Source organism: Myotis myotis, unplaced genomic scaffold (assembly GCF_014108235.1).
Source record: "Myotis myotis isolate mMyoMyo1 unplaced genomic scaffold, mMyoMyo1.p scaffold_m19_p_3, whole genome shotgun sequence".
Taxonomy (NCBI): domain Eukaryota; kingdom Metazoa; phylum Chordata; class Mammalia; order Chiroptera; family Vespertilionidae; genus Myotis; species Myotis myotis.
In genome coordinates this window covers 92,042,378-92,066,340 of record NW_023416335.1, presented here as the reverse complement: position 1 = coordinate 92,066,340, position 23,963 = coordinate 92,042,378, and the positions used below count along the sequence as shown (strand labels likewise).

At 42.0% G+C, this 23,963-nt stretch overlaps 1 protein-coding gene across 1 annotated transcript in view; it reads right to left on the bottom strand.

Annotated features, from left to right (window-relative positions):
• Positions 1–23,963, bottom strand: part of SUCLA2 (succinate-CoA ligase ADP-forming subunit beta) — an 81,705-nt gene that overhangs the window by 23,606 nt on the left and 34,136 nt on the right. Inside the window, exons 5-6 of the mRNA XM_036298024.1 lie at positions 20,956–21,084; positions 19,945–20,083 (exon numbers count right to left, since the gene is read on the bottom strand). Of these exons, the coding sequence (XP_036153917.1) occupies positions 19,945–20,083; positions 20,956–21,084 (268 nt within the window). The remainder of the gene's footprint in view (positions 1–19,944; positions 20,084–20,955; positions 21,085–23,963) is intronic.

Genomic DNA, 23,963 nt, shown 5'->3' with positions numbered 1-23,963 from the left:
AAAACCTTCAATAAAACAAAAAGGCAACCTACTGACTGGGAGAATATATGTGCAAATGATATTAACCAAGAAGGCAGGGGTGGGGAACGTCAGGCTCGCGGGCCTTATCATTTGGTCTGGCCCTGCTAAGGCATAAAGGGTGAGTTACTGAAATGTTTGACAAATAGAGAAGGCTAATTTTTAAGTTGATAATTTTGTATGGCCCTCAAATGATGTTATAAATATCCAATGGCTCTTGGCAAAAAAAATTCCCCATCCCTGCAGGGTTGATATCCAAAATATATATAAATATTTTTATTTATTTCACAGAGGAAGGGAGAGGGAGAAGGAGAGAGAAATAGAAACATCAATGATGAGAGAATCATTGATCAGCTGCCTTCTGCACGCCCCCTATCAGGGATCGAGCCCACAACCTGGGCATTTGCCCTTGATTGGAAACAAACCTGGGATCCGTCAGTCTGCAGGCTGCTCTATCCACTGAGCCAAACTGGCTAGGGCCAAAATATATTTTTAAAAGTCATACAACTCAATAACAAAAAAATAAACAATCCAATCGAAAAATGAACAGAAGACATGAAAAGACATTTCTCCAAAGAAGAGATACAGATGACCAATACACATATAAGATGTTCAACATCACTAATCATCAGGGATATACAAATCAAAACCATAATCAGATATCACCTCACACCAGTCTATTACAACGGCTATTACAAAAAGTCCACAAATAGCATGTATTGGTGAGAATGTGGAGAAAAGAAAACTCTTGTATATATTTGGTGGGGCTGGAAATTGCAGCTCCTATGAAAAATAGTATGAAGATTCCTCAAAAACTAAAAATAGATATAGCATACACTCTAGCAATTCCACTTCTGGGTATTTATCCAAAGAAAATAAGAACACTAATTCAAAAACAGGCATTCCTATGCTTATTGCAGTATCCTATCTAATAAAAGAGAAACATGGTAATTGGCATACGACTACTACCCTTCCCATTGGCTAATCAGCGAGATATGCAAATTAACTGCCAGCCAAAATGGCCGCCGGCAGCCAGGCAGCTTGAAACTAACATGAGGCTTGCTTGCTTCAGTGATGGAGGACTCCAACGTTCCCCACCTGCCTTGCCCGCCTCTGAGCTGCAACTCTAAGCAACTATGTAACAAATATAGAAGCTAAACAAAACCCCAGAAACCATCTTTTAGCTGGCTGGGATCTCAGAGCTGGAGTTGATACAGAGTTTCGATTACAGAACCTAAACAAAACAGATACCTTCTTTCAGCAGCAGAGGCCTCAGAGCTGGAGCCAGAGCTAAAGCTAGCCCAGAATAAAAAGGAAAAAAGGAGCAGTTGGGAGCTTCAGTCCCAGCCTGAAAACAGCCCTCAGCCCCTCACCCAGACTGGCCAGGCACCCCAGTGGGGATACCCCACCCTGATCCAGGACACCCTTCAGGACAAACCAGCCAGCCCCCACCCATGCACCAGGCCTCTATTCTACATAGTAAAAGGGTAATATGCCTCCTGGCACCGGGATCAGCGGAGCCGCGAGGCCTCCCGGCACCGGGATCAGGGTGACAGGGGGCAGCGCCTAAACCCCCTGATCGCCCTGCGGCTCTGTGTGTGACAGGGGGCGGGGCCACAACCTCCCTATAGGCCCTGCTCTGTTCCTGACAGGGGAAGGCGCCCCAACCCCCTGATCGGCCCTGCTCTGTGTGTGACAGGGGGGAGCTCCCCAACCCCCTGATCGACCCTGCTCTGTGCGTGACAGGGGGGAGCTCCCCAACCCCTTGATTGACCCGGCTCTGTGCGTGACAGGGGGGAGCTTCCCAACCCCCTGATCGACCCTGCTCTGTGAGTGACAGGGGGCAGCGCCCCAACCCCCTGATTGGCCCTGCTCTGTGTATGACAGGGGGTGGCACCGCAACCTCCCCATCGACCCTGCCTTGAGTGTGACAGGGGGCAGTGCCCAACCCCCCAATCGGCCCTACCCTGAGCGTGACTGAGTGTGGCATTGCAACCTCCCAATCCGCCCTGCTCTGTGCATGACAGGGGGTGGTGCCCCAAATCCCCAATTGGCCCTGCTCTGAGCCCGACCAGGGGCTGCACCTAGGGATTAGGCCTGCCCTCTGCCACCCAGGAGCAGGCCTAAGCCAGCAGGTCGTTATCTCCTGAGGGGTCCCAGACTGCGAGAGGGCACATGCCGGGCTGAGGGACCCCCACACACCCCCCGAGTGCACAAATTTTTGTGCACCGGGCCTCTAGTCTATATATATAAAAGCCCAGCAACTGGAACAGCGGAACGACCAGAATGACCAGAGCAACTGGTGGCTATGATGTGCACTGCAGCAGCCAACCAGCCTGATCTGGGCCCCAATACACCCTCCACCCCTGCCGGCTCAGTGCCCAATCAACCCCCAAAGCCCTGATTGGGGGCAAGGCCAGCCGACCAACCACCTGAGGTCCCTTCACCCTGCTGGCCCGGCCCTATATCCCCCACTGGGGCAGGCCAGCCAGACCCCACCCATGCATGAATTCGTGCACCGGATGTCTAGTCCTATATAATAAAAGGCTAATATGCAAATCAACCGAATGGCGGAACGACCGGTCACCATGACACACACTGACCACCAGGGGGCAGATGCTCAATGCAGCGCTGTCCCCTGGTGGTCAGTGTGCTCCCATAGGGGGTGCACTGCTCAGCCAGAAGCCAGGCTCACAGCTGGTGAGCGCAGCAGTGGTGACAGGAGCCTCACTCGCCTCCACGTCAGCGCTAAGGATGTCCGACTGCCGGACATCCCCGAGGACTCCTGGACTGCGAGAGGGCGCAGGGTGGGCTGAGGGACCACTGAGTGCACAAATCTCGTGCATCAGGCCTTTAGTTATTTACAATAGCCAAGATATGGAAGCAACCTAGGTGTCCATCAACAGATGGATAAAGATACACACACACACTGGACTATGATGCAGAAAAGAATGAAACCTTGCCATTTGCAACCACATGTATAAATCTAAAGGGTATTATGCTAAGTGAAATAAGTCAAGCAGAGAAAGATGAATACCATAGGGATTCACTTATATGTGGAATATGAAAAAAAACAATCTTGTAAGTCTTATAAATTAACACTTGTATAAATGGAAAAAAATGTATTTCTAGTTGGGAAAACTGACTATACTAAGACATTAACTGCCCCCTCCCCCCAATTTTACAATCCCAATAGAATCTATACCAGTGGTTCTCAACCTTCTGGCCCTTTAAATACAGTTCCGCATGTTGTGACCCAACCATAAAATTATTTTCGTTGCTACTTCATAACTGTAATGTTGCTACTGTTATGAATCGTAATGTAAATATCTGATATGCAGGATGGTCTTAGGCAACCCCTGTGAAAGGGTCGTTCGACCGCCAAAGGGGTTGCGACCCACAGGTTGAGAACCGCTGATCTATACTAATAAAAAGGTAATATGCTAATTAGACCAGACATCTTCAGAACGTCCTTCTGGACAAAGCCACTGTGGCGGGGCCCGAGGCAGAGGTGGTTAGGGGTGATCAGGCAGGCAGGGGAGAGTAGTTAGGGCAATCAGGCTGGCAGGGGCGAGCATTAGGGAGATCAGGCTGGCAGGACAGTGCAGTTAGGGGGATCAGGCCGGCAGGCAGAGGTGGTTAGGGGTGATCAGGCAGGCAGGGGTCCCAGATTGCAGAGGGTGCAGGCCGGGCTGAGGGACCCCCCCGCCCACTGTGCAAAAATTTCATGCCCCAGGCCTCTAGTTCCAGCATAATTTTTTTGAAATCTGACAAAAGGATTCTAAACGTTGTCTAACAATAGGACTCAGTAATATGACATCCAAGTACCCAAATCAGAACCAAAGGTTTCAAGGAGTTTGTGAAGCTCTAGACTGAATGAAAAATAGTACCTGTGGCCCTGGCTGGGTGGCTCAATTGAGCGTCATCTGGTTTGATTACTGGTCAGGGCACATGCCTGGGTTGCAGGCTAGATCCCCAGTAGGAGGTGTACAGGAGGCAGCCAATGTTTCTCTCTCCCATCAATATTTCTCTCTCCCTCTCCCTTCCTCTCTCTAAAATAAATAACAACATAGTTAAAAAAAAAAGAGAAAGAAAAATAGTACCTGTACACATGCTCCCATGGAAACACTAGAGCACTTTCCTTGGATGAAGGAACTTGCTTTCATTCAATTCTCACTGCATTCGCGTTTTTAATTACTTCTTATTTTTCAATTACAGCTGACATACAATATTATATTAGTTTCAGGTGTACAACACAGTGATTAGACATATAACTTATGAAGTGATCATCCTAATAAATCTAATACCCATTTGACCCACACAGTAATTAAAATATTACTGACTATATCCCCCAACCTATACTTTACATCCTTATGACTCCTTTTTAACTACCAATTTGTACTTCTTAATCCCTTCCCCTTTTTCATCCATTCCTCCAGTACCCCTCTCATCTGGCAACCATCAAAAGGTCCTCTGTATCTGTGTTTGTCTATGCTTTATTTTGTTTTTTAGATTCTAAATATAAGTGAAGCATATGGCATTTGTCTTTTAATGTCAGACTTCACTCAGAAGACCTTCTAGGTCCATCCACTTTGCTGCAGATGGCAAGATTTCATTTTTTTTTTAAATTTTTTAAAATATGTTTTATTGATTTTTTTACAGAGAGGAAGGGAGAGGGATAGAGAGTTAGAAACATTGATAGGAGAGAAACATCAATCAGCTGCCTCCTGCACACCTCCTACTGGGGATGTGCCCGCAACCAAGGTACATGCCCTTGACTGGAATCGAACCCGGGACCTTTCAGTCTGCAGGTCGATGCTCTATCCACTGAGCCAAACCAGTTAGGGCAAGATTTTATTCTTTTTGAAGGCTGCATCACATTGCATTGTATATATGCACCATTTCTTTATCCATTCACCCACTGGTAGATACTTTGGTTGCTAACTTAGCTATTGTAAATAATGCTGCAATGAACATATAGATGCATATGTCTTTTCAAATTAGTGTTTTAGGTTTCTTCAGATAAATACCCAGAAGTGGAATTGCTGGGTCCTTCTTTGTCTCTTATAGCCTTTGTTTTTTGTTTTTGTTTTTTTTTAAATGTATTTTATTGAGTTTTTACAGAGAGGAAGGAAAAGGTATAGAGAGTTAGAAACATCGATCAGCTGCCTCCTGCACACCTCCCACTGGGGATGTGCCCGCAACCCAGGTACATGCCCTTGACCGAAATCGAACCTGGGACCCTTCAGTCCACAGACCGATGGTCTATCCACTGAACCAAACCGGTTACGGCTATAGCCTTTGTTTTTAAAGTCTGTTCTGTCTGGTATAAGTATTGTTACCCCAGATTTTTTGTTTCCATTTTTACAAAATATCTCTTTCTATTCTTTTATTTTCAGTCTGTGACTATCTTTTTGACTGAAAGTATTTATAGGCAGTATGTAAGTGTCTTGTTTTTTACTGGAGCAATTAATCCATTTACATTTAAAGTAATTGCTGATAGGCAGTTATTGCCATTTCAATATTCCCATTTTTACACCCCCCCCCCCCCTTCTTTTTCTTAAAGAAATCCCTTTAAAATATTTCTTGTACTACTGGTTTGGTGGTAATGAAATCCTTTAGCTTTTTTTGTCTGTGAAGCTCTTTATCTGTCCTTTGATTCTAGATGGCAGCTTTGCTGGGTATTCTTGGTTTTAGGTCCTTGCTATTAATCATTTTTGAGCATATCATGCCAATCCCTTCTGGCCTGCCTAGATTCTAATAAGAAATCAGCTGACTGTCTTATTGGGAGCTCCCTGATAGATAACTACTTTTCTCTTGCTTTTAGGAGAACTCTTTGTCTTTAACCTTTGGTATTTTAATTATGTTGACTCTTGGTGTGGACCTCTTTGAACTTACCTTGTGTGGGACTCTCTGTACTTCCTGGGCTTATATATCTATTGATTTCACCAGGTTAAGGGAATTTTCCATCTTTATTTCTACAAATAGGCTTTCAAACCCTTGTGCTCTCTCTTCTCCTTCTGTACCCCTATGAATGTTGTTATGCTTGATGTTGTCCCAGAGGTCCCTTAAACTAGCCTTATTTTTAATAATTATTTTTTCTTTTTGCTATTCTGCTTGGGTGTTTTCTGATACCATGTCTTCCAAATTGCCCATTCAATCTACAGCAGTGGTTCTCAACCTTCCTAATGCCGCGACCCTTTAATACAGTTCCTCATGTTGTGGTGACCCCCAATCATAAAATTATTTTCATTGCTACTTCATAACTGTAATTTTGCTACTGTTATGAATCGTAATGTAAATATCTGATATGCAGGATGTATTTTCATTGTTACAAATTGAACACAATTAAAGAATAGCGATTAATCACAAAAACAATATATAATTATATGTGTTTTCCGATGGTCTTAGGCGACCCCTGTGAAAGGGTCGTTCGACCCCCAAAGGGGTCGTGACCCACAGGTTGAGAACCGCTGATCTACAGCTTCATGTAATCTACAGTTGATTCCCTCTAATATATTCTTCATTTTAGTTATTATATTCTCCATTTCTGTCTAGTTCTTTTTCATCTTTTTTATTTCCATTTTTATGTTTCCTCTCTCTTTGCTCAAGTTCTCACTGAGATCACTGAGTATCCTTATAACCAGAGCTTAGAACTCTGCATCTGGCAGATTGTCTCCATTTTGTTTAGTTCTTTTTTTGAAATTTTGTTCTGTTCTTTCATTTGGGACATTTCTGTCTCCTCATTTTGGCTGCCTCCCTGTGTTTGCTTCTATTAGGTAGAGCTGTTATGTCTTCTAGTCTTAGTACAATGGCCTTATGTAGTAGGTGTCCATTGGGGCCCAGTGGTCACCTGAACCGGGTGCTCCAGGTATGTCCTTTGTGTGGGTCGTATGTGTCTTCCTGTTGTAGCTGAACCATGATTGTTGTTCAAATGTCAATGAGATGACTGACCCTCAGGCTGACTGGCTGTGAAGACTGGCAGAGATTATGATGAAGGTGCTGTTTTGCAGGGGCTGACCCTATGGAGCTCTGGTACCAGCTGAGTCTGCCCTTTGGTTGTGTCATTTGCGAGGGGGTTGGGTGGTGCTCTGGTGTGATCTGAAGCTGGCAATCATATATGTTGGTTCCGGGACCTCTTGGCTCTGGTGTAGGCCAAGATCAACTGCTGCCTGTGCCCTACTCTGGGCCATTTGGTATGAGCTACAAAGTGATTTGCAGATGGTTGCCACTTGTGCTGGGCTTAAGAGGTGCCTGGGAGAGGCTAAGGTGCAAATTGAGGCTGGCTGTCACTAGTGCTGGGTTTGGGGCTGCTTAGCAAGAGGTATTGGAGCATGCTGAGGCCAGATGCTGGTTTGGGACCTGTAAACCTTTGAGAGATTTTAGGAAAGTCCACAACATGAGACTAGACAAGGTGCTTTGAAGGGAAAAGGTACTTGAAGTAGTTTAAGTGGTTTGGGTGGCCAGCAAGCTAGGTGAGGTGGAGTCTCAGAGAATCACTAGGGTGGAGTATATTGTGTTAGCAAGGTTGATGGAAACTCAGATGAGGTGCCTGTCTGAGCATGTAGGTTGGGTTGCAGGAGGCTCAAAATAGGAAAAATGGCTTCTGATAGCATTTCTGTCTGGAGAAAACTGCTCCTCCAGCCCTCGCCCTAAAACCAGTCAATTCAGTTTCTCCTGAAAGTCTCTGGTGCCTTTTCAGCTGCCTCCCTAGCACTAGAGTCCAGGGGGATTGCATCCAAGCATGGTTCCTTTAAGAGGAATGCATGGAACAACAGGAGCCACAATCTCCACTGGTTTTCAGAGACAGAAGTTATGGGGACTTCTCTTCCCAAAACGGGAACCCCTTGTACCTTGGGGGAGACCTCGACAACCGAGATATCCCTCCCAAGCTGTATCTACCACAAATGAGTATGGGACCAGCCCATTAAATTTCTTTCCCTCCCACCAGTTGATACGATTTCTTTTGTATATCCTTAGTTATAGGACTTCGGTCCAGCTAGACTTCAGGCAGTTCTCAATGACGGTTGTTCTATAGTTTAGTTATAATATTCACGTGGTTGTGGGAGGTGATGAGCACCGTGTTTTCCTATTCTGCCAACTTGACTGGAAGCACCTCAAAAGTTGATCTTTGAAAAGTATAAGCCCTAACCAGCTTGGCACAGTGGATAGAGCACTGGCCTGCAGACTGAAGGGTCCCGGGTTAGATTCCGGCCTAGGACATTTGCCCAGGTTTCAGGCTCGATCCCGTGGGAGGTGTGCAGGAGGCAACCAATCAATGATTCTCTCTCATCACTGATGTTTCTATCTCTCTCTCCCTCTCTCTTTCTCCCTGAAATTAATAAAAATATATTTTTTAAAAAGTTTAAGAGAAAAGTATAAGAAAACTGATCAAAACTTTAGCTAGACAAATAGGCTGGAGGAACTCCAAAGCAACCCACAGACTCTTCCAGGTGCCTCCAGGCAGGCTGTGCTATCCTTCACTGCATTCTTTTTTTAAATTTTTTAATACATATTTTATTGATTTTTTACAGAGAGGAAGGGAGAGGGATAGAGTTAGAAACATCAATAAGAGAGAAACATCGATCAGCTGCCTCCTGCACAACCCCTGCTGGGGATGTGCCCGCAACCAAGGTACATGCCCTTGACTGGAATCAAACCTGGGACCCTTCAGTCTGCAGGCCGACGCTCTATCCACTGAGCCAAACCGGTTAGGGCCTTCACTGCATTCTTAAAAGATCTTGGACTTACAAAGAATTCTGTAATACAAGTCTAAAAAAACAAATAAGAGCTGCCTCTGGAGGTCAATTCCTCCCCGTGATGCCAGCGGCAATCAAGGCTTAACTACAACAGGACTATGCACCCAGCCCACAAAGGGGTGCACAAAGAGTACCCACCTCAGGTGATTGGGGAGACTGAGCCACTGGGCCCTATAGGATATCTACCACACAAGGCCACTATATCAACACAGGGAAGCAACCAAAATACAGAGACAAGTCACAAATGAAAGAAATGGATGAAAGCAAAATACTGGATATAGAGTTCAAAACCACAGTTATAAGGTTTTTCAAGAATCTTCTAGAAACTTCTAAGAAATTTAGTGAGACCCTCAAGCATATGAAAAAGGACCAATCAGAAATTAAGCATACACTGACTGAAATAAAGAATAATATACAGAGATCCAACAGCAGACTAGAGGATCCCAAGAATCAAGGCAAAGATTTGAATGACAAAGAAGCAAAAAACACCCAATTGGAAAAGCAAAAAGAAAAAAGAATCCAAAAATATGAAAATAGTGTAAGGAGCCTCTGGGACAACTTCAAGCGCACCAACATCCAAATTATAGGGGTGCCAGAAAAAGAGAGACAGCAAGATATTGAAAACCTATTTGAAGAAATAATGACAGAAAACTTCCCCTACCTGATGAAAGAAATAGACTTACAGGTCCAGGAAGCACAGAGAACCCCAAACAAGAGGAATCCAAGGAGGACCACACCAAGACACATCATAATTAAAATGCCAAGGCAAAAGACAAAGAGAGAATCTTAAAAGCAGCAAGAGAAAAACAGATAGTTACCTACAAGGGAGTACCCATACGACTGTCAGCTGATTTCTCAACAGAAACTATGCAGGCCAGAAGGGAGTGGCAAGAAATATTCAAAGTGATGAATAGCAAGAACCTACAAAGAAGAGTACTCTACCCAGCAAAGCTACCATTTAGAATTGAAGGTCAGATAAAGAGCTTCACAGATAAGAACAAGCTAAAGGAGTTCATCACCGCCAAACCAGTATTAAATGAAATGCTGAAAGGTATTCTTTAAGAAGAGGAAGAAGAAGAAAAAGGTAAAGATAAAAATTATGGACAACAAAGTGACAACAAATACATATCTTTCAACAAGTGAATCTAAAAATCAAGTGAATAAAAAATCTGATGAACAGAATAAACTGGTGAATATAATAGAATCTGGGGCATAGAAAGTGAGTGAACTGACAATTCTTGGGGGGAAGGGGGTTTGAGGAGTGCGAGAAGAGATTGGACAAAAATCTTACACCTATGGATGAGGACAGTGGGGGGGGGGGGTAAGGGCATAGGGTAGGGTGGGAACCCGTTGGAGGGGAGCTGTGGGTGGGAAAAAAGAGGAACATCTGTAACAATCTGAATAATAAAGGTTTATTTTAAAAAAAAAAAAGGCATTTTTAAATAAGCATATGAGGGAAGACTTTTTCATTCTTGAAACTTACAATTATTGAAATAAAAACAAACAGACCTATGGAATCAGACATGTGAATATGGTAAGAAGGGGTATAAAAATCAGTAAGGAAGGATATTATATTTAATGAATTTAGGAAAACTGACAATTTGGAAAAAAAGAATTAAAGCTAAAGTAAAATCTTGATTAAGCAAAGACTGAAAATCAAAAAGCAAAATAATAAAGAAAAGAACACACTATAGATAAATATCTACTGATTTTATATAATTGCAGAAGACTTCCCATTCAAAATAGCAACCAAAAATATACAAACAAATCTATGAAAAAATATAATACCCACATAAAGAAAATAATTCTATTTTTTCTTAGAGGAAAAAAAAATCTCTCAGCATAGAAGCAATGGAAGTTAAAATAAGACCTGACTAGATGGAAAACAAAAAGCTTTAGTATGTCCAAAAAAGCAAACCAAATTGATCAATAGACAAACTTGGGGAAGTATTAATAACAAATGCCAGTTAAGTAGCATCTTTAATATATAAAGAGTATAAACACATGGGAACACCACCAGAATGTATTATTAGGTGAATAAGAAAAATATGAAATGTATATAGAGTACACAATCTTTTCTGTAAAGGGGGAGTTAAGACCTACTGTCATATTTGTTTTTGTTTGCAAATAACAAAACAAAACCACAAAACAGTGGGGAAAACACACAAGAAACTAAAAAATGAGGAGAGAGGAACAGGACTAGGTAAGGATGGAGAGAAAACAAAATTTCAAGATAAATGAGTGAAACTGGTAGAAATATATTGGCCTATTGTTCTAAGTTTTGACCCATGTAAATAAATTTTTAAAAAATAAACAAAAACCTCATCAAATTAATAAGAAAATCTATCCATGTTTCCTTTGGGTACTTTAGTAGGCTGAACATTGGGCACCCAAAGATAACACATCCTAATACATAGAATCTGTGAATGTTATCCTATATCAGCGATTTTTTTCTTTTTTTTTTTTTAATATTTTTATTGATTTCAGAGAGGAAGGGAGAGTGGAAGAGAGAATCGCTGATCAGCTGCCTCCTGCATGTCTCCTACTGGGGATCGAGCCCACAAGCCGGGCATGTGCCCTTGACCGGAATCTAACCTGGGACCCTTCAGTCTGCAGGTTGACGTTCTATCTACTCAGCCAAACCATCTAGGGCTATATCAGCAATTTTCAACCAATGTGCTCCAAGAACACACTAGTGTGCACCAAGAATTTTTAAAACATGCATACCTGACTATTTAGTCAGGGGGACTGGCCGGCCTCTTTTCCCTTACATTGTCAAGTAAAAAAATGACAAAAGCAAACACAACAACAGCTGTCTAGAGTGAATGAATCAAAATTATACCCTTTTTTATTTTTTTGTCAGATCACCAAAATATATATATATATTTTTTGGTGTACTGCAGAATTTTAGTAATTAGTTTATATGAGCCATGAGATGAAAAAGTTTGAAAATCACTGCCTTATTATGGTAAAATGTTTACAGATGTATTAAAATAAGGATCGTGAAAGGAGGAGATTATCCTGAGTTACCTGGGTGGGCCATAAATAACATCACAAGTGTTACACACAGAGATACACACAGAGAGGAGAGCCAATGTGACCACAGAGGCAGAGACGGGAATGAAGTGGCCACAATCAAGAAATGCCATCAAGAAAAGGCAAGGACTGGACTCTTCCCTGGAGGCTCTGGAAGGAGCAGCCAACTGCTGGCCCCTTGAATTGATGTGATATTGATTTTGGACTTCTGGTCTCCAAAACTGTGAGAGACTGCTATTTTATGCCAACTAGTTTGTAGCAATTTGTTATAGTAGCTATGGGAAACAGGTAGCAAAGGATATCAACAGAAAATTCTGTCTACTGAGGAAAACATGCCCAACAAAAATGAAAAATTCTTGCGAGAAACCAAGATGGCGACATAGGTAAACACCGGAAATTGCTGCCTCGCACAACCACTTCAAAAATACAACTAAAAGACAAAATGGGCATCCTCCAGAACCACAGGAAGGCTGGCTGAGTGGAAATTCTACAACTAGAAGCAAAGAGAAAAGCACACTGAGACTCAGAGGAGGTGCGGAAGTAAAGTGCAGAGGTACGGAGGCGCACGCGGAAAGGGCTGGCAACTGAGGGAACAATTGATTGGGGGTTGTCTTTCTCAATCGGTAGGGAGTCTCAAGCTCCCGACAGCTCTGAACTCGTTTCGGGCGAGGCTCTGGGGACCCAGACTCATACGGGGAGAAACTAGACTATCTGGCATCAGTCGGATATCGAGGGTGGCTTTCTCTCAGAGGTGCTTGCTGCGATTACCGGGACACTGAGACTTGGGGCCTCTTAGGGTAGGGCTGAGAGCAGCCATAGCTGTTTGCTCTGCCCTGTTGATTCCCTGAAACCCCGCCTCACCCAAGCTGTGCACAGAGGCTTTTGCATATGAATGGGCTGGCCTTTTGAGATCTAAAATTACCTAACAAACTGCAGCTGGGTCAGAGAGACCTAGAACTTCCAAAAGAAGGCCCAAGGCCCCACAGCAGCTTGCACTGCTTCACAGCTGGGCCTCATCTGGGCACCTCCAAACCCCAAGCAAAGAAGAGGAATTTGCAGGTCTCTCCATCGCTCCTGCTAGGTAGCCTCAGACAGAGGCTAAATTAGCACCTCCTTAGAGATCCAAGAGCCAGTGTACCCAGTGGTCAGAGTGGGACCATCCAGATTACAACTCCTCAGATACATAAAGGACACACTCAGGGGGCAGACTCAGTGAGCACCAAAGTCCCACTGAAGCAAGTCTTGCCCCAGAAGGATGTCTCCAGCACAGAAGTTCTCCCACTGCAGACACAGCTGATTCTTACACCCAACTGGCCTGGAGGTCAATTCCTCCCAGTGATACCAACTACAATCAAGGCTTAACTACAACAAGACTGTGCACAAAGCCCACAAAGGAGTGCACCAAGAGTATCCACCTCAGGTAATTGAGGAGGCTGAACCACTGGGCCCTATGGGACACCTAGCACAGAAAGCCACTCTATCAACACAGGGAAGCATAAAAAATGCAGAGACAAAGAAACAGGACACAAATGACAGAAATGGAGGAAAGCAAACTACTGGATATAGAGTTCAAAACCACAGTTATAAGGTTTTTCAAGAATTTTCTAGAAACCGCCAATAAACGTAGTGAGACCCTCGAGGATATGAAAAAGATCAACTAGAAATTAAGCATACACTGACTGACATAAAGAATATTATACAGAGTTCCAACAGCAGACTAGAGGATCACAAGAATCAAGTCTAAGATTTGAAAACTTAAGTAGCAAAAAACACCCAACCGGAAAAGCAAAAAGGAAAAAGAATCCAAAAATATGAAGATAGTGTAAGAAGCCTCTGGGACAACTTCAAGCGTACCAACATCCGAATTATAGGGGTGCCAGAAGAAGAGAGAGAGCAAGATATTGAAAACCTACTTGAATAATAATGACAGAAAACTTCCCCTACTTGGTGAAAGAAATAGACTTACAAGTCCAGGAAGTGCAGAGAACCCCAAACAAAAGAAATTCAAAGAGGACCACACCAAGACACATCATAATTAAAATGCCAAGAGCAAAAGACAAAGAGAGAATCTTAAAAGCAGCAAGAGAAAAAAAGTCAGTTGCCTACAAGGAAGTACCCATACAATTGTCAGCTGATTTCTCAGCAGAAACTATGCAGGCTAGAAGGGAGTGGCAAGAAACATTCAAAGTGATGAATAGCAAGAACCTACAACCAAGATTACTTTATCCAGCAAAGCTATCATTCAGAATTGAAGGTCAGATAAAGAGCTTCACAGATAAGAAAAAGCTAAAGGAGTTCATCACCACTAAGCCAGTATTATATGAAATGCTGAAAGGTATCCTTTAAGAAGAGGAAGAAGAAGAAAAAGGTAAAGATACAAATTATGAACAACAAATACACATCTATCAACAAGTGAATCTAAAAATCAAGTGAATAAATAATCTGATGAACAGAATAAACTGGTGAATATAATAGAATCAGGGGCATAGAAAGGGAGTGGACTGACTTCTCAGTGGGGAAAGGGTTGTGGGGGGGTGCGGGTAGAGACTGGACAAAAATCATACACCTATGGATGAGGACAGTGGGGGGGGGGAGGTAAGGGCAGAGGGTGGGTTGGGAATTGGGTGGGGGAAAGCTATGGGGAGAAAAAAGAGGAACAACTGTAATAATCTGAACAATAAATATTTAATTTAAAAAAATGAAAAATTCTTAACATCATTAGCAATAAAAAAAACTGAAAATATTATAAAATACCATTTCCTGATCATCAGTTTGACAGAGATTAAACCTAATGCAACACTCACTTCTGGCACAGGTAGGCAATGAAATAAACATGGTATGTCAGAACAACAATCTGGCAAAATACATCTCAAAATGTTGTTATTCTGACCCAATAATCAAAACATGTTAAAAATATTATTACTCTTCAACCCAAAATATCTAATTCTAAGAATCTACATGAAAGATAATTTCTATTAAAGATTTATAAATAGAGGCCTGGTGCATGAAATTTGTGCACGGGGGGGGGGGGTGTCCCTCAGCCCAGCCTGCCCCCTCTCACAGTCCAGGAGCCCTCAGGGGATGTCCTATTGACGGCTTAGACCCGCTCAGGGAGTTGGCCTAAGCCGCAGTCTGGTCTCCCTCTGCAGAAGGCGACCAGGCTGATCAGGGGAAGGCGCCACCCCTACCATCCTGCTGCTGCTGCCACTGATGGCTGCCACAGCCTCTAAGGTGTTTTCATCAACACGGACTCCAGTTCCTTCACCACAAAAAATGACAACTTTCTTTAGGCATTTTCAAGATGTGTCATTCATAGGATATGACATTTCTTTCTTTCTTTCTTTTTTTATCCTCACCTGAGGATATTTTTCTATTGATTTTTAGAGAGAGGGAAAGGCAGAAACATCAATGTGAGAGGGACACTTCAATTGGTTGCATCCTGCATGAGCCCTGACCAGGGCCCGAGCCAGGGAGGAGCCTGCAACCTAGGTACATGCCCTTGATCAGAATCAAACCCGGACCCTGCAGTCCGTAGGCTGAGGCATTATCCATTGAGCCAAACCGGATAGGGCAGGATATGACATTTCTTAGCCCTCCAGCAGAAGACCTTCATTTTTTCCTCCAGGAATGAGGAGATCACCTTCTTGGATTCTTATTACCCAAGTTACCAAGAGCACTGCCAGTGGCGTACAGGGAGCTTAGCCAATGAGCAGTCAGAAAAGGTGTTTCCTCTGCAGCTCACACGCAGAGGTGGGACTGCTGGCAAGCCATGGCTGGCACACCCCCGTCTCCAGGCCTGCTCAAGCCTCTGCCACGGCTTGGGCTGGGGCCACCCTGACTCTGCTCCGGGCCTGCTGAAGCCTCCACCAAGGCTTCGGCAGGGCCCCTCAGCTCTGCTCAAGCCTCCGCCATGGCTTGGGCAGGGCCTCAAAGCAAGCATTCTGCCTGACCGCTCACACTGCCCTCTCTCAGCGGCCGTGTCCCCCTCTCCCCCCCAGGGACTGGGGGACTCTGTCGGAACTGAGAGGACTGGGCACGGCCATCTTATGCGACGGAGTGACGGTTAATTTGCATATTGCCCCTTTATTAGATAGGATATAATACAGGCCCTTAAAAACTCTATCTTTGGCCGAAACCGGTTTGGCTCAGTGGATAGAGCATCGGCCTGTGGAATGAAAGGTCCCGGGTTCGATTCCGGTCAAGGGCATGTACCTGGGTTGTGGGCACTTCCCCAGTCGGGGATGTGCAGGAGGCAGCTGATCGATGTTTCTCTCTCATCGATGTTTCTAACTCTCTCTCTCTCTCTCTCTTCCTCTCTGTAAAAAATCAATAAAATATATTTAAAAAACAAAAAACAAAAAACAAACAAACAAAAAAAAAACTCTATCTTTGAAAAATATTTTACATGAAGAAAATGGCTATTATATACTTTTAAGTTTAAAAAGGGAAAGATATAATTTGAATAGACTATGATTCCAGTTACAAAAAAGATTGTAATAATCTATGTAAAATATTAAAAGAGTGCTGGGTAATGAGTTCTTTTTTCTAACCTATATTTCCTAGCACTTCGAAAATTTTCTATAATACATATTCAGGGCCTTTAGAGGAAAAAAACTGCTTAGAAACATAAAAATGTATACGAAGAAAAGAAAAATTGAATACAAAGAAAAAAAGTTACTAAATTAAAAGAACAAAGACATTCCCTTAGCAACAGAATATGGCTGTAGAATTTCACAACTAGAAAGAATTCAAGAGTCTTGCTTTCAACATCATTAATTAATATAATGAAGAAAATAATTCAAGAAATATCTGTCTTATACAGGTAATTCTCCTTTACTGAACATGCCATTTTAAAAATGTGCTTCAGGAGAGAAACCAAGATGGCGGCATAGGTAAACACCAGAGTTTGCTGCCTCGAACAACCACTTCAAAAATACAACTAAAAGACGTAACGGACATCATCCAGAACCACAGGAAGGCTGGCTGAGTGGAAATTCTACAACTAGAAGGAAAGAAAAAAGCATACCGAGATTCAGAGGAGGCGCAGTACAGAAGTAAAATACAAAGGTTGCGGAGGTGCGTGTGGAGAGGGATGGCGGCTGAGGGCGCGGTTGTCGTTTTCAATCGGGAGGGAGTCTCAGGCTCTGAGCTCCAGCTCTGGGCGAGTCTCTAGGGACCCAGACTCATATGGGAGAAGCGGGACTGTGTGGCATTGGTCGGAACTCCAGGGCAGCTTTCTCTCGGAGGGGCTGGCAGGGATTTCCAGGATACAGAGAAGCGGAAATGCCATAACTGCTAGCCCTGCCCTGTTGATCCCGTGGGACCCGCCCCGCCCAAGCCCTGCACAGAGGCTTTAGCTGGATTGCCTCAGGCAAAGGCTAGATTAGCACCTCCCTAGAGACCCAGGAGCCAGGAAACCCAGAGGTCAGAGTGGGACCATCCAGTTTGAAGCTCCGTGGAACCATAAAAGACACACTCAGGGGCCAGACTCAGTGAGCACCAAAGCCCCATTGAAGCAAGTCTTGCCCCAGAAGGGTGTCTCCAGCACAGAAGTTCTCCCACTGCAGATACAGTTGATTCTCACAGCCAATTGGCCTGGAGGTCAATTCCTCTCAGTGATATCTACAACAATCAAGGCTTAACTACAACAAGACTGTGCACAAAGACCTCAAAGGGGTACACCAAGAGTGTCCTCCTCAGGTAATTTGGGAGGCTGAACCACTGGGCACTAGAGGACAGTTAGCACAGAAAACTACTTTATCAACACAAGGAAGCATAAAAAATGCGGAGACAAAGAAACAGGACACAAATGACAGAAATGGAGGAAAGAAAACTACTGAATATAGAGTTCAAAACCACACTTTTAAGGTTTTTCAAGAATTTTCTAGGAAATGCCAATAAACTTAATGAGATCTACAAGAAATCTACTGAGACCCTCGAGGTTGTGATAAAGGACCAACTAGAAATTAAGCATACACTGACTGAAATAAAGAATATTATACAGACTCCCAACAGCAGACTAGAGGATTGCAAGTATCAATTCAACGATTTGCAATACAAAGAAGGAAAAAACATCCAACCAGAAAAGCAAAATGAAAAAAGAATCCAAAAATACGAAGATAGTGTAAGGAGCCTCTGGGATAGCTTCAAGTGTACCAACATCAGAATTATAGGGGTGCCAGAAGAAGAGAGAGAGCAAGATATTGAAAACCTATTTGAAGAAATAATGACAGAAAACTTCCCCTACCTGGTGAAGAAATAGACTTACAGGTCCAGGAAGCGCAGAGAACCCCAAACAAAAGGAATCCAAAGAGGACCACACCAAGACACATCATCATTAAAATGCCAAGAGCAAAAGACAAAGAGGGAATCTTAAAAGCAGCAAGAGAAAGAAACCTACAAGGGAGTACCCATATGACTGTCAGCTGATTTCTCAAGAGAAACTTTGCAGGCCAGAAGGGAGTGGCAAGAAATATGCAAAGTGATGAATGCCAGGAATCTACAACCAAGATTACTTTATCCAGCAAAGCTATTATTCAGAATTGATGGTCAGATAAAGAGCTTCACAGATAAGAAAAAGCTAAAGGAGTTCATCACCACCAAACCAGTATTATATGAAATGCTGAAAGGTATCTTTTAAGAAGAGGAAGAAGAAAAAAAGGTAAAGATACAAATTATGAACAACAAATACACATCTAGCAACAAGTGAACCTGAAAATCAAGTGAATAATCTGATGAACAGAATGAACTGGTGATTATAATAGAATCAGGGGCATAGAAAGGGAGTGGACTGGCTATTCTTGGGGGGGGAAGGGGTGAGGGGAATGAGGGAAGAGACTGGACAAAAATCATACACCTATGGATGAGGACAGTGGGTGGGGAGTGAGGAAGGAGGGTGGGGTGAGAACTGGGTGGAGGGGAGTTGTGGGGGGGTGAAGAGGAACAAATGTAATAATCTGAATAAAGCTTTAATAAAAAAATACAAATAAAAAAATAAAAATGTGCTTCAGCCTTCACCTTAAAAATTCAATTACTGTTAGTTTTACAAACCACCTCTACTATCATAAAAGAATTTACTCATTCTTCTTTATATAGCCATATAAATGACTAACCAAAAAACTTGATTTCTGTCATAAAGAATATAGCTAATTAGAAGTATAAAGGTGAAATATAACCTACAAATGCTTAAGACTGGAAATGTCCAAAGAGACCTAAAACAAAATCAAATAAATCATAGCAACAGAAGCACTCAATATAAAATAGCGATAAAAACAACTATACATGGAAGGCATGGTAATTCAGAATCTGATTTACCTTTTAAACACATGTAAAAGAAAAGCGTCAAAGTGACAAGCTAATCTTGCTTCTCTAGTAGCTAAAAATAAAGATCTATGATGTCTCTAAAATTTAAAATTTGTGAAGATTAAGATGGTTAATTCCCCAGAGCTACAACTACTTATTTACTACGACACTGTATACTCCAAACAGCACTGCCCAAAGAACTTTGTGAAATGATAGAAATGTTCTGTATGTGTGCTATTATGGTAACCAATGTGCCTACACTGAGCACTTGAAATGTGAATAGTGTGACTGAGAAATTATTTTAATTTTTATATCATTTTAATTAATTTTATCCCCAAATATACTGGTGGCCACCATATTGGACAATGCAGTTTTACGCCCTCTGTGTGTACCTAAATATATATTTAAGGTGTTTGATTTAATGGGCCTCTATAATATTTGTTTACATTGATTCTATTTATTATAAAACTGCCCTGGCCTGTTTGGTTCATTGCTTAGGGCATCGGCCCACAGACCAAAGGGTCATGGGTTCAATTCCCAGTCAAGGGTGTGTATTCCAGTTGCAGATTCACCAGCCCTGGTAAGGGCTCATGTGGGAGGCAAGCAATTGATGTGTCTCTTTCACATCAATGTTTCTCGCTCTCCCTCTCTCCCTTCCACTCTCTAGAAATCAATGGAAAAAATAACCTCAGGTGAGGATAAATAAATATTATAAAATAAGCTTCTATACAGGAATGAGTTCACTTCCTTATGACTTCAACTTCCTTAGTAAAGCACACACTAGGTGGATAAATATGTAATCAATGTTTGATAAAAGAAGATACTTTACCAGCTCCATCTGAATCCTCTACCATAGGATTTATTTCTACCATGGTTGCATCATATTTCAGAAAAAGGTTGTAAAGCTTGACCATGTTTTCTGCTGCAGAATCCACAACATTAGGTGGAAATCCCATCTTCTGTGCAAGCTGAAAGCAATTTGTCTCTTTATTACAGGAATGCCACATATATCCAATCAACATTAAATTATTGTAATAAAAAACCTTGTTAATTTATTATTTAAATAAGCACGAATCATCTGAAGTCAAACATTAATCACTGAAGTAGCAGCTATTAATAAATGGTTAAAAAGTTTTTACCCCAAATCATCATAAGGCAGGTGGAAGAAGCACACAAGAACAGTACAGAAAACTAGTGAAATTGTAAACAGAATTATCACGAATGTGTGTACACAGAGAAAGTCTATAACTTTCATCAGATTCTTAAAAGCATCCATAAAAGTAAAACCACTGATTTATTTGGTTTATATAAGATAGTACCCCTACCATTCCAATTATCAGGGGGGAAAAAGGGAGAGAGGAACAGTTAAAGGCCACCATAGGGATATAATATCCAGACTAGTTTATTCAATAAAAGAAAGAAAAAAGATGGAGAGAGTGAGGGAAAAGAAACCTATAAATTAGATAAGAACCTATGAAACATTAACCAATACCAATGAAGGGCCTTATATGGATCCCCACTCAAAGTGGAAAAAAAAAGAGAGATATTAGGGAATTTGAATGACAGGATAAGTAATGATATTAAGGAATTACTGTTAGTTCCACTAGTTATGGCAATTATCTTTTAAAGATACATACTGAGATATTTATGGAGGATATAAAGAAAAATATTGTAGATACCTCTTTAAGTTTCCATTTCAAACAAGATATTAACATGCCTTGACACTTAAAACATTAAAAAAAATTTTTGTCAATAATTTCACTTGTACAAAATAGGTTCTCTTTCTTCAAGTATTATAATTACCTAATCAAAAGCTAGAAATTTTTGGAATGCAACATACCCGGACAGCTTGTTCCTTTTTGATGCCTTCTACAATATCAATAGGTTCTTTAACTATGGCTTCAGGAGTCTCTGCAGCAACATCTTCAATGTTGACACCACCTTGAGAACTTCCTATTAATACAGGACCCTAGGAGGAGAGGAAACAGCTAAAACATCTAGATTTTATTTGGACCGGTCAATAAAATTTTAAAACCTCTATGTGCACACTATGAGACTTATGCATCTATCACTCCCCATTCCTATTTTTAAATTTCGTGAGAATTTATCTTAGTATCTCCTGCACAATGCCCCTTATAATAAATGTTCAACTGAAATTATAGAAAAGAAGTGAAAAGGAAGAGAAAGAAAATAGTTCTTTGTGAGGGAAAAAGGTTAAAAATATATACAAAATTTCTAACAAGTTAATATAAACATGTATATGTGAAACAGAACCTATGCATTTTTGAAAAATCATAATGAACAAATCTAATAAACTAAAGTTCCAGATTTTATAAGCTCCAGGCTTATAAGTCAATAAAACAGAAAGCTACCTACCTTAAAGAATATCTCAGACTACTACCATTAACAATATAAGAAGATATAAATATTAATTAATCAAATGTTAAGTCTTTTAAAATCAATCAAGAAAAAAAACTTAAGGCAAAATTATCTAATAGATTTGCTAATTTATGCACAAAACTAGAAATAATATTATTATGCAAAAATAAGGAAATGGTTAAAGGATGTTACTAAAGGTTATTCTCAGGTATATTTTTTAACATTAAGTGTGTTTAAATGTGCACACACTCACTATTCATATAAATAGAAAAAACATGGCAAATAAAACAATAAATGATAATACTTTTGTTACTTCATATGTCACTATTCCCACCCCCAACAATTTTTAAAAAATGTTTTTTATTGATTTCAGAGATAGGAAGGGAGAGGGGGAGAAAAACATGATTGTTGCCTCCTGCATGCTACCTACCGGGGATTAAGCCTGCAACCTGCAACCTGGGCATGTGCTCTGACCTGAGAAGTGAACTTCGAACTCCTGGAGCTTAATCAACTGAGCCACACCAGCTATGCCCCCTCCACACAAATTTTGTTTACAATGAACATATTATTCCTTTCTTCTTTTTTCTTTTTCTTTTGTAGTGACCAATGTTTGTTCTGTGTTTCTGACCAGAATAGGAATGAACAGAGAGGGGATGTGCTTTTGGACAGAAACAAAGCTATATAATTGGTCAGGTTGTGCATGATGGGAAAACCTGGCTGAGATAGTTAATATTTCCCTATGGCCTCTATTAGTGTTAATCATCTAACATATTTTGGTCACATATTAGTTTCAACCAGCTATAGTCTAAACAGGAGGAGATGATTTGAATCATAAAGAGAAAAGAAATGAAGTATGTGGTCCCTTCAGTTCCATTTACTTATGAGTATCCAGTGGGAATTCTTTTTTTCCTAACCTAAATTTTCTTATTATCCTTTTTATTTATTTATTTATTTTATTCATATTTGATCTTTCACTCATCCACCCATACAGAGAGTAATGGCTCTCAGTACCTGAACTTTATTTTTTAACTGAACTTATTGGGGTGACATTAGTTAATAAAATTATCTAGGTTTCAGGTGTACAATTCTATAATGCACGATCTGTCCATTATATTGTGTGTTCACCACCCGAAGTTAAGTCTCCTTCCATTGACATTTATTCCTCCCTTTTTTACCTGCCCCCCTTTCCTCTGGTATTCACCATACTGTTGTCTATGAGTTCGGGGTTTTATTTTAATTTTTTTTTCTTAATCACTTTACCCTTTTCACCCAGCCCCACAACATCCCTCCTTTCTGACAGATGTCGGTCTATTCTCTATAAGTCTACTTCTATTTTGTTTATTAGATTCCACATGTGAGTGAAATAATATGGTACTTTTCTTTCTCTCACTGGCTTATTTCACTTAGCATAATGCTCTCAGGTCCATCATGCTCACAAAAGATAAGATTTCCTTCTTTTTTATGGTAGAGTAGTATTCCATTGTGTAAACGTACCACAGCTTTTTTATACACTCATCTACTGATGGACACTTGAGCTGCTTCCAAATCTTGGCTATCTATACTAATAAAAGGGCAATATGCAAATTGGTTGGGACACCCTCGCATAACAACTGAACACCAGGCTGTGTGGAGCGACCAGGCCGGCTGGGGGGGTAGTAAGGGGTGACCAAACGACCGAACAGCAGGCTGCATGGGACAACAAGGCTGGCAGGGGGGGTAGTAAGGGGTGATCAAATGACCGAACAGCAGGCTGCATGGGTGACCAGGCTGGCAGGAGGAGCAGTGAGGGGCGACCAGACTGGCAGGGGGGGCAGTTAGGGGCGATCAGGCCAGTAGTAGGCAGAGGCGGTTAGGGGTGATGAAGCCAGCAGGGGGGCAGTTAGGGGTGATCAGGCAGGCAGGCAGAGGCCGTTAGGGGCAATCAGGCATGCAGGCAAGTGAGCGGTTAGGAGCCAGCGGTCCTGGATTGTAAGAGGAATATCCGACTGCCAGTTTAGGCCCGATCCCTGGAATTGGGCCTAAAATGGCAATCAGACATCCCCTGAGGGGTCCCAGATTGGAGGGGGTGCAGGCTGGGCTGAGGGGACGCCCCCTTCATGAATTTTGTGCACCGGGCCTCTAGTCTATAATAATAAAAGTGTAATATGCTAATTAGACCAGACGTCTTTCTGGACGAAGCCACAGTGGCAGGGGCCTCCGGCCGCCGCCGCGGGCACCGAGACCCTTGCACAAATTTTGTGCATCGGGCCTCTAGTCCTATCTAATAAAAGACAAAAAGGGTAATTAACAGTACCTCTGCTACGCTTCCCATTGGCTAATCAGGGCAATATGCAAATTAACTGCCAACAAAGATGGTGGCCGGCAGCCACGCAGCTGAAGTGAACATGAGGCTTGCTTGCTCTAGTGATGGAGGAAGCCAAGGTTCCCGGCCTGCCGCGGCCTGGCTCTGAGCCTGAAAGCAACAATGTT